This window comes from Amia ocellicauda, chromosome 23, assembly GCF_036373705.1.
Source record: "Amia ocellicauda isolate fAmiCal2 chromosome 23, fAmiCal2.hap1, whole genome shotgun sequence".
NCBI lineage: Eukaryota > Metazoa > Chordata > Actinopteri > Amiiformes > Amiidae > Amia > Amia ocellicauda.
Genome location: NC_089872.1, coordinates 16,587,982 through 16,598,425, shown reverse-complemented (window position 1 = coordinate 16,598,425; position 10,444 = coordinate 16,587,982). Strand labels below are relative to the sequence as shown.

General features: G+C 41.3%; 2 protein-coding genes across 3 annotated transcripts; one reads left to right on the top strand and one right to left on the bottom strand.

The window, feature by feature from the left end:
• Positions 1 to 45: 45 nt before the first annotated feature.
• tmem14a (transmembrane protein 14A) lies at positions 46 to 2,889 on the top strand. Its single transcript, XM_066696589.1, has 5 exons — positions 46 to 120; positions 872 to 954; positions 1,086 to 1,187; positions 1,272 to 1,359; positions 1,836 to 2,889. The coding sequence occupies exons 2-5, from the start codon at positions 879 to 881 to the stop codon at positions 1,876 to 1,878; spliced, it is 309 nt and encodes a 102-aa protein (XP_066552686.1). The 5' UTR covers positions 46 to 120; positions 872 to 878; the 3' UTR covers positions 1,879 to 2,889.
• A 452-nt stretch (positions 2,890 to 3,341) lies between these two features.
• Positions 3,342 to 9,445, bottom strand: LOC136718830 (glutathione S-transferase 3). 2 transcript variants are annotated; one of them, XM_066696588.1, is made up of 7 exons: positions 9,285 to 9,437; positions 8,992 to 9,098; positions 4,989 to 5,040; positions 4,385 to 4,517; positions 4,116 to 4,257; positions 3,869 to 3,994; positions 3,342 to 3,595 (listed from the first exon to the last, which is right to left on the bottom strand). In XM_066696588.1, the coding sequence occupies exons 2-7, from the start codon at positions 9,076 to 9,078 to the stop codon at positions 3,473 to 3,475; spliced, it is 663 nt and encodes a 220-aa protein (XP_066552685.1). In that variant the 5' UTR covers positions 9,079 to 9,098; positions 9,285 to 9,437; the 3' UTR covers positions 3,342 to 3,472. The 2 variants fall into 2 exon arrangements, with proteins under 2 accessions (XP_066552685.1, XP_066552684.1); XM_066696587.1 differs by lacking the exon at positions 4,989 to 5,040 and having other exon boundaries at positions 9,285 to 9,445.
• Positions 9,446 to 10,444: the final 999 nt, after the last annotated feature.

The following is a 10,444-nucleotide window of genomic DNA, read 5'->3' as shown; positions in this document are numbered from 1 at the left end:
TCCTTCTAACCTTGGAAACCATATATATATATATTGTGTGGGAAGAATGCGATACGGGCTACTTTCATTACATCACAAAGGTCAGAGGGCAAAGGTCAGAAGGCGGTGACATACACTCAGGTACTGTGCGCATTTCAATGGCTCTGAAGTTTTTTTTTATGTTGTTTAATAGATCCCTAAAAGTCGCATTGCATTTGTTATTATGAGAAATTATCATATTTAAAGACCTGTATCTCAAACTAGAGCTCGGCAAGTTTACCGTGCATGAAGATCATAATGTAATTCTGCGTTATTTAAAAGCTGTATTATCAGATTACACGCTGGGAACTGTGATTGAAAAGATGTGTTTATATCTGTCCTTTGCATCAGTACGACTTGCCAGTAATATGCATATATAAATATACATATTGTTGTAATGTTCATTGAACCTTTATTTCTGCGTGACCCGTGACTAGACATGCATGACTTACGAGGAAATACAAACCATAATAGACGATCATCTCAGCTATGAAAAGGGGGTAGTGTATTAGGCCGGCAAGAAGGGCTTAATTATACTTAGATAATGAACTACTTTTGTTTAAGAAAGAAGGAAAGGTGATAGATTCAGCATAATCTATGATATGTTCATATTGAATTAATTTCAGAATTGCAATGTCACAACGTACCACTGGGTGTCACTCTCCCCCCAAAAAGCAACTTTGAGTTCAAGTTTCAGATGATGACTGCATTTGAAGAGTTCAGTTTGCACACATGACTTCACTTGTAAAATGTGCATTTGCATTGTTAGAAAATTCCTCATGGAGGTTATAATTGCACCATTAGAGAATCAAGGCCAAGCACTGATGCAGATGTTTTTCCACCCTTTCTCCAGTACGGCAATGGCAGTGGACTGGATTGGGTTTGGCTATGCTGCGGCTATCGCTTTGGGAGGCTTCATGGGATACAAACGGAAAGGTAGGAATATACCTTTACTCCGATGACCTGGTCTCCACAACAGTGCCCATTATAGATTTGCATTTTAAACCTCGAGTGTGTCTTCTATCCATCTAGAGAACGGTTTACTTGTGTGATGTCTCCTTCTCTAGGCAGTGTGATGTCTTTGATTGCTGGTCTTCTCTTCGGCTCCCTGTCGGCCTATGGCGCCTATCGGATATCAAATGACACAAGAGACGTGAAGATGACGTTGAGTGAGTACTGAGACAGGTAGAACAAATTGTGTAGCTGAAGCTTGAATTTTAAAAATAACACTTTTTTTTTGCTATTGCTTGCAGTTGCGTCTTTCTCTCTGTTTATTGTGATGGGAATGCGATACAGGAAATCTGGAAAGTTAATGCCTGCTGGAATTATGACCGGCTTAAGGTAATGCCAAGTGTAAAATGCTTTCTTTTCATCTGTATCATAACAATAGACTACCTCTCACCATTGTCCTATACATCATACGTACTTTGAAAACAAGTCTGTTTATACAAAACTACCCAGTGTTCATTACACCTGCTACTGCTACATCCTTTTTTGTTTGGAAAACCTTACGTTTTCACTTTTATAATTCCTCAAAGCAGGGGTTTTCAAACCGGTCCTGGAGTACCCCCTGCCCTGCTGTTTTTTTGTCCCAACTGAGGTCTTAATTGCTTAATTGAATCCTTAATTGACCTAACAAAGCAATATACCATTCAATTAAGTGATTAAGACCTAGGCTGGAACAAAAACCAAGCAGGGCAGGGGGTACTCCAGGACCGGTTTGAAAACCCCTACCTCAAAGTAACATGCCTTATTAACCATTATTAATTAGGATATCATGTCACACTTTGGGGAGTAATGCTGTGTTTTAATTGCAGCCTGCTGATGTTGGTGCGAGTCCTGTTCTTGGCGCTGCTGTAGATCGGCAACACTGAGTCTGCGCACACTGAGCACAGCGGATTCATTATGAGGCTATCGGAGCCCAAGATCAAACTTGTTTACATCGACATACAAGCATTCAAATGAGATTATGTTTAATATGGATTGGTTTTGGGGGGGGGGGGGGGGGTGTCAGCTTACGTTGATATCTTGCGTGCAGTAACACAATACGGTAAGATGTATTACTGCACCCATGATATATCAAATTAAGTATGTAAAAAGAACAGGTGTTATCTGCAGTCATTTCATTGTGAATCAAATACTGATAACTACCTAAATGTATCCTACTGACGAATTACATTCCAAATCAAGTAAAAAAAAATTCTGGTGACTGTGAATTATTCAGAGAAAATCCACGTATTCAAAGCAAGGAGCAGAGATAACCCAGACTTCCAGTTTTTACCTCAGATTGCTGCGGTGTAGTAATAAAATACTGCAGACGAGTAGCGAACTGGCTGGCCGGCTGACAAAAACATGAATAAGTCAACTACCTGTATATTATCTCCCACTCAATTTAGATTATGATGAGACCGTTACCGGGCTGGAATATTACATTTCATATCTCGGATCATCCGGGTCTTTCCAGTGACGTACAGCACGAATAGAGCAGTCATTTCCAGCCCCATTCCTACAGCATATATATTTCATATTGTCATCATATTTTTCTATGTACACCTCAGCAATTAATAACTATTTTCTAACAGAATGGTGAGATTTTAATATTTCTTGTAGTATGCAGCATTATAGTTATTGTGTATTGCCATCTCATAATACTTTTGGATATGTCTATTTAGGTAGAAATCTGCATTTTAAAATTACATTCAACAGGTTAATCTTGGGCAGTTGAGTATCTGGGAGCCGGGTTTAGTGCCAGTCCCTCCCTGCTGCGCAGTACAGAAAGATACTAATCTGGCACTCAATATGACTGAGCCACAGTGATGTCAAGACCTCAAGACCAGTGGTTTCATTCAATAAACATATTGTTCAGTGGTTTTCACGGTTCCTGTGAGCCTTTGCAAGCTTGTGGGTTATCTAGGCAGACAACTACAATAACACACATCGTGTGAGCAAGCTAACACAAGAACGTCAGCATGGCACTAATTAACTCCCTTGGCAATCCACAGTGGCTGTGTACTAATAATGTGATGAAAAATGTTTTGAGCCAACTAAAAACATCCACAGGGGTCAAATGTGATTCAGTTCACTTCGCTTCATACCTGTAGCATAGTCTGTCAGTGCTGAAATGAGTTATATTAAGTAGATATTCAAATTCTAATAATCTCCAATAAAAAACATTTCAATGACAACTGTAGTTGTGCGCTAATACCAGTTGTGAGCGGTTAGCAGTGCCAGACTTCATCATCATTGTGTTCCAGCCACACTTCACATCACCTTTTAAATGAAATGGGTTACTAAAACAAAAAGCAAACTCCAATACATGTGGAAAGATTCCTGCAGTTATTCTTATATTTAATGCTTCATTACTTTGTCAATACAGAGCTGAAAGCCTCGTTAAGACTTATTTAAATGTATCTTCTATAAAAACAACATGGTTTGCCGCAGTAGGACAGTGCCTTCAGAACCTCAGGACTTCTTTCACGTTTTTTACGTATGCTTCATCTGGCGGTGACTTTCTCTGACTGCCAGGCTGCAGAAACTTGTGTATGGCTGGCACAGCTCTCATTCTTTTCTGAAAAGCCTGAAAGAGAAATAACACAGACTAGATGTTATTTTTACTTTAGAAAAGCTCCAGAAAAGCACTAAGAAATTAAAATTTCGTTATCAACAAATGCCCATGCTTTGAAAGAGGGCTTTACTGTATTCCCAAACCCATTACACATTTATACTTATAACAAATATCCTCATGCATAATGCACTCTGCAGTTTGGAAATAACTACAATTACCACAGCAGAATCATCTTATAAAATACATTCAGAAACATGAAACTGTGTTTGAACCAGAAGACATTACCTGCAGACGAGGGAAGTTGGACAGCACTGAAGGGAATTTCTCCTCCAACATCAAAATACATTCAAACAAGTGAACATCAGCACAGCTTAGCTGATTTCCAACCAGATAGTCAGAGGAAGCCAATGCCTGCAAGACAGCATGTGCAATAATATAAGCATTGTCAGTATGGACAGCAGCAAAGTTACACTATTGTGAATTTGACAAAAAAATATTCAGGTATGTTAATCATAAAAAATAAATAAAACACCTTTTCATAGACCGGAAGATAGCGATCTGTAGCCTTGCTCTCGATGGTCTTAAGAGTACTCTGTTGTTCTTCTGGGGATTGGAAAGGGGCCCTCATAAACATTTCCATCAGGTCTCTGAGTCCTTCAGCATACATATCAATCCTGCAATGAGGACAGAGGAAGTATTGTGCTTAAAATAAGATGGTGAACTCATGAAGGGTATTTCATGGACGAAGGAGAAAGTAATGTGTGAAGAAATAACCCTAAGATTAAAAGCTGAACATCGTACATGACTCTCTCTTTCAGATCCTTCCCATACAGGTTGTACTTTGCAGAGATGTAGTTCATGATGGCTTTGCTCTGCACAAGCTTCATCCCATCCATTTCCACCATCGGCACCTGCTGAAACATCAGAGCCCCATCTGGCAAAGGGAAAAGAAGAGCACCTGATAAACCACTCATCACTCCAAATCAGTTTAAAGTTACGTGGGTTTTTATATTATTTATTTTTTCTGCAATAAGTCAAATTAGATCACAGACTTCAGCTGTTTAAATCTGACTCTACCACTGTGATCTGCTCTCCTTTGTGAGCTGATCATTTTCACCTCTCCTTGATGTGCTTTATTGGGTCAATTTCTCTCCCACACAACACAACTCAAATCATCTCCGGTGTCGAAAATACAGTCAGTTAGACTGAAGATGCAGGAAACAACAACCATCCGATGACACAAACTACCGCAGCAGGCAACTATACTGTCTAACAGCCAGGGGACTGTGGCAGGATGGTCTGCTCAACTCAGTGGGGACCAGCAGTGTCCTTCAGTCATTGACAGCTCAAGGGAATGAGGAGAAATAATGAGCTGCAGCAGAGCAACCAAACCTCTTTGCCGTACCATGTAGCATCTTTTCATATTGCTCCCTGCTCTTGAAATGCACTTCCTGAAACTGTGGAAAGAGAACACGGTTATAAGAACAGAACGGTTATATATTGGGAAATATATACTCGGCAAAAAAAGAAACATCCTCTCACTTTCAACTGCTTTTATTTTCAGCAAACTTAACGTGTAAATATTTGTATGAACTTAAAAAGATTCAACAACTAAGACATAAACTGAACAAGTTTCACAGACACGTGACTACCAGAAATGAAATAATGTGTCCCTGAACAAAGGGGGGTCAAAATCAAAAGTAACAGTCAGTATCTGTGTGGCCACCAGTGCATTATGGACTGCGTCAGATTTGCCAGTTCTTGATGTGAGATATTACCCCACTCTTCCACCAAGGCAGTTGCAAGTTCCCGGACATTTCTGGGGGGAATGACCCTAGCCTCACCCCCCGATCCAACAGGTCCCAGACGTGCTCAGTGGGATTGAGATCCGGGCTCTTCGCTGGCCATGGCACAACACTGTCCTGCAGGAAATCACGTCCAGCGAAGGTGGGTTTGTGCTCATAGGTGACGCTGTTGCCGGTGATGTCTGGTGAGGACCTGCCTTACAAGAGGCCTACAAGCCCTCAGTCCAGCCTCTCTCAGCCTATTGCGGACAATCTGAGCGCTGATGGAGGGATTGTGCGTTCCTGGTGTAACTCGGGCAGTTGTTGTTGCCATCCTCTACCTGTCCGCAGGTGTGATATTCAGATGAACCGATCCTGGGCAGGTGTTGTTACACGTGGTCTGCCACTCCGAGGGCGATCAGCTGTCCTTCCTGTCTCTCTGTAGCGCTGTCTAAGGTGTCTCACAGGACGGACATTGCAATGTATTGCCCTGGCCAAATCTGCAGTCCTCATGCCTCCCTGCAGCATGCCTAAGGCATGTTCACGCAGATGAGCAGGGAAACTGGGCATCTTTCTTCTGGTGTTTTTCAGAGTCAGTAGAAAGGTCTCTTTAGTGTCCTAAGCTTTTATAACTGTGACCTTAATTGCCTACCGTCTGTAAGCTGTTAGTGTCTTAACAACCGTTCCACAGGTGCATGTTCATTCATTGAACAAGCATAGAAAACATTGTTTAAACCCTTTACAATAAAGGTCTGTAACGTTATTTGGATTTTCACAACATTATCTTTAAAATACAGTGTCCTGAAAAAGGGACGTTTCTTTTTTGCTGAGTGCATATATATATATATATATATATATATATATATATATATATATATATACACTCACCTAAAGGATTATTAGGAACACCATACTAATACTGTGTTTGACCCCCTTTCGCCTTCAGAACTGCCTTAATTCTACGTGGCATTGATTCAACAAGGTGCTGAAAGCATTCTTTAGAAATGTTGGCCCATATTGATAGGATAGCATCTTGCAGTTGATGGAGATTTGTGGGATGCACATCCAGGGCACGAAGCTCCCGTTCCACCACATCCCAAAGATGCTCTATTGGGTTGAGATCTGGTGGGGGCCAGTTTAGTACAGTGAACTCATTGTCATGTTCAAGAAACCAATTTGAAATGATTCGACCTTTGTGACATGGTGCATTATCCTGCTGGAAGTAGCCATCAGAGGATGGGTACATGGTGGTCATAAAGGGATGGACATGGTCAGAAACAATGCTCAGGTAGGCCGTGGCATTTAAACGATGCCCAATTGGCACTAAGGGGCCTAAAGTGTGCCAAGAAAACATCCCCCACACCATTACACCACCACCACCAGCCTGCACAGTGGTAACAAGGCATGATGGATCCATGTTCTCATTCCGTTTACGCCAAATTCTGACTCTACCATCTGAATGTCTCAACAGAAATCGAGACTCATCAGACCAGGCAACATTTTTCCAGTCTTCAACTGTCCAATTTTAGTGAGCTTGTGCAAATTGTAGCCTCTTTTTCCTATTTGTAGTGGAGATGAGTGGTACCCGGTGGGGTCTTCTGCTGTTGTAGCCCATCCGCCTCAAGGTTGTACGTGTTGTGGCTTCACAAATGCTTTGCTGCATACCTCGGATGTAACGAGTGGTTATTTCAGTCAAAGTTGCTCTTCTATCAGCTTGAATCAGTCAGCCCATTCTCCTCTGACCTCTAGCATCAACAAGGCATTTTCGCCCACAGGACTGCCGCATACTGGATGTTTTTCCCTTTTCACACCATTCTTTGTAAACCCTAGAAATGGTTGTGCGTGAAAATCCCAGTAACTGAGCAGATTGTGAAATACTCAGACCGGCCCGTCTGGCACCAACAACCATGCCACGCTCAAAATTGCTTAAATCGCCTTTCTTTCCCATTCAGACATTCAGTTTGGAGTTCAGGAGATTGTCTTGACCAGGACCACACCCCTAAATGCATTGAAGCAACTGCCATGTGATTGGTTGGTTAGATAATTGCATTAATGAGAAATTGAACAGGTGTTCCTAATAATCCTTTAGGTGAGTGTATATATATATATATACCAGAGCACAGCAGCGTTGTGGGGTCACAGTGCCAAAAAAAAAAGGCATCTTGGACTTTTTAAGTGCTGTATAAAAGCATAAAATGTTGCATTCACATGCAGGCATATACACTCACCTAAAGGATTATTAGGAACACCATACTAATACTGTGTTTGACCCCCTTTCGCCTTCAGAACTGCCTTAATTCTACGTGGCATTGATTCAACAAGGTGCTGAAAGCATTCTTTAGAAATGTTGGCCCATATTGATAGGATAGCATCTTGCAGTTGATGGAGATTTGTGGGATGCACATCCAGGGCACGAAGCTCCCGTTCCACCACATCCCAAAGATGCTCTATTGGGTTGAGATCTGGTGACTGTGGGGGCCAGTTTAGTACAGTGAACTCATTGTCATGTTCAAGAAACCAATTTGAAATGATTCGACCTTTGTGACATGGTGCATTATCCTGCTGGAAGTAGCCATCAGAGGATGGGTACATGGTGGTCATAAAGGGATGGACATGGTCAGAAACAATGCTCAGGTAGGCCGTGGCATTTAAACGATGCCCAATTGGCACTAAGGGGCCTAAAGTGTGCCAAGAAAACATCCCCCACACCATTACACCACCACCACCAGCCTGCACAGTGGTAACAAGGCATGATGGATCCATGTTCTCATTCTGTTTACGCCAAATTCTGACTCTACCGTCTGAATGTCTCAACAGAAATCGAGACTCATCAGACCAGGAAACATTTTTCCAGTCTTCAACTGTCCAATTTTGGTGAGCTTGTGCAAATTGTAGCCTCTTTTTCCTATTTGTAGTGGAGATGAGTGGTACCCGGTGGGGTCTTCTGCCGTTGTAGCCCATCCGCCTCAAGGTTGTACGTGTTGTGGCTTCACAAATGCTTTGCTGCATACCTCGGTTGTAACGAGTGGTTATTTCAGTCAAAGTTGCTCTTCTATCAGCTTGAATCAGTCGGCCCATTCTCCTCTGACCTCTAGCATCAACAAGGCATTTTCGCCCACAGGACTGCCGCTTACTGGATGTTTTTCCCTTTTCACACCATTCTTTGTAAACCCTAGAAATGGTTGTGCGTGAAAATCCCAGTAACTGAGCAGATTGTGAAATACTCAGACCGGCCCGTCTGGCACCAACAACCATGCCACGCTCAAAATTGCTTAAATCACCTTTCTTTCCCATTCAGACATTCAGTTTGGAGTTCAGGAGATTGTCTTGACCAGGACCACACCCCTAAATGCATTGAAGCAACTGCCATGTGATTGGTTGGTTAGATAATTGCATTAATGAGAAATTGAACAGGTGTTCCTAATAATCCTTTAGGTGAGTGTATGTATATGTAGGGTTTTCTTTGCACACAGTCATTTCAAATAACACACCCGTACTGGAAAAGCAAGATGCATTTATAATTGCACAAAAGCACAAAGCAGGTAATTGGTGTTATTGTGCAAGCACTGTAAATAAGCCTTAACATGAGATTGTGTTAGTGATGTATCAGTTTCTATCTCCCACCTCGACTCCAGCCACTGCTAACAGCCATCTGATCGATTCCATCTTGCCTCTCCCGTCGAAATAATACAAAGTGGGTTTTCCTGCCATGCTGGAGGATTCAGTCGTTTCTGTCAAGAGTTACAAAGTCACACAAACCAGTGACACCCCATTAGAAATACTGACAGTATGGCACTTAGTGACTATATTAAATAGATCGCACTGTTACTGTACATAGCACTGTGTTTCAATAATACAAAATACCGAGCATGCAAATGAATACAACCGTATCAAGATGAAGAAATAAGATAACTTACCACCAAGCTTCAGATCTGTATTCAGGCAGGAATGACTGCACCGTTTTTCTGGGTAAAAGGCAACACAGTTCACAGTGTAAATCAAACTTGATAGCTGTGTCTCTTCCCAGTGAAGGGCTGCCGAGGGCGGCTTGTTAGCAGGGTAAATCGCTACTGCGCAGCCGCGACAGGGAGTTACGCAATTACGCGTGTGTGAATGGGCGTCGTGTCAAAGCATTATGGACGGTATTTGTTTAAAGTGCTTGTAGATCTCCAAAACGCAAGAACCCAGACGGGTTGCATCTGTTTTTTATGTTTAAACATCTATTGCATTTAACATCCCTACCAGCTCACTGACTGTCCCAGTAAGACGATGCCAGACAGATGAGATAATTTATTGATTAATGTACATGCCAGCCAGAGCAGTCATTTCAAGCCCTATTCCTCAACATGTATTTAGCATAAAGCAAAGTTTCGTTTTTTTGTTTGTTTGGGTCAAAGTCCAGGGGCGGATTTTAGTCCCAGTCCGTGCCTGGGAAATTGTATATAAAGGTATTTGATATGTGAAGAAACATGTGTGAGTTAAGCAGCATTGATTAGCCCGAGAAACATGTTTCTATGCATGTCTTGATATTGTAAATGCAGTGTGGTAAAAGAGAATATTCATTATTTTTGTTATTTTGTATCCTTGTTTATTAGTCCACCCATTTCATTATGGCAGTTATTTAAAGCAGTTATTCAACTTCTACTTGCCCAAATATCTTGATAAGATTATTTAGTGTAAAGCAAAGTTTAGTTTGTTTGTTTGTTTGTTTGCTTGCTTATACTATTCTCATGAAATAAAATCTTTTTTTTTTGTTGCTTTTGCCAACGCAATCTACTTGTTGGAGTGTTTCTTCTACGCTGACCGTCCGTAAATCCTTACAATGATATATCAAATTAAGTATTTAAAAAGATGCACACAATATGTGCTATCTGCTGTCATTTTATTGTGGATCAGATACCAATAACTACCTAAATGTATTCTGCCCTGATTAATAATTTTCCAAATCAAGTAAAAAAAAAAACACTTATTTGATGACTGTGTGTGCATTATTATTAAGAAAACTAATTTCTCAAAAGTAAGGAGCAGGGAGTTCCCAATGAGAGAATCCTTAGAGGACACACTTCCCATTTCTATT

Coding starts and splice junctions, on each gene's coding strand:
- tmem14a (XM_066696589.1), top strand. CDS start 879: ATGGCAGTGGACTGGATTGGGTTTGGCTATGCTGCGGCTATCGCTTTG. Junction 955..1,085: donor CATGGGATACAAACGGAAAG/GTAGGAATATAC, acceptor CTCCTTCTCTAG/GCAGTGTGATGTCTTTGATT. Junction 1,360..1,835: donor GGAATTATGACCGGCTTAAG/GTAATGCCAAGT, acceptor TTTTAATTGCAG/CCTGCTGATGTTGGTGCGAG.
- LOC136718830 (XM_066696588.1), bottom strand. CDS start 9,078: ATGGCAGGAAAACCCACTTTGTATTATTTCGACGGGAGAGGCAAGATG. Junction 4,258..4,384: donor GATCTGAAAGAGAGAGTCAT/GTACGATGTTCA, acceptor TCCTCATTGCAG/GATTGATATGTATGCTGAAG. Junction 3,596..3,868: donor CCAACTTCCCTCGTCTGCAG/GTAATGTCTTCT, acceptor TTTCTCTTTCAG/GCTTTTCAGAAAAGAATGAG.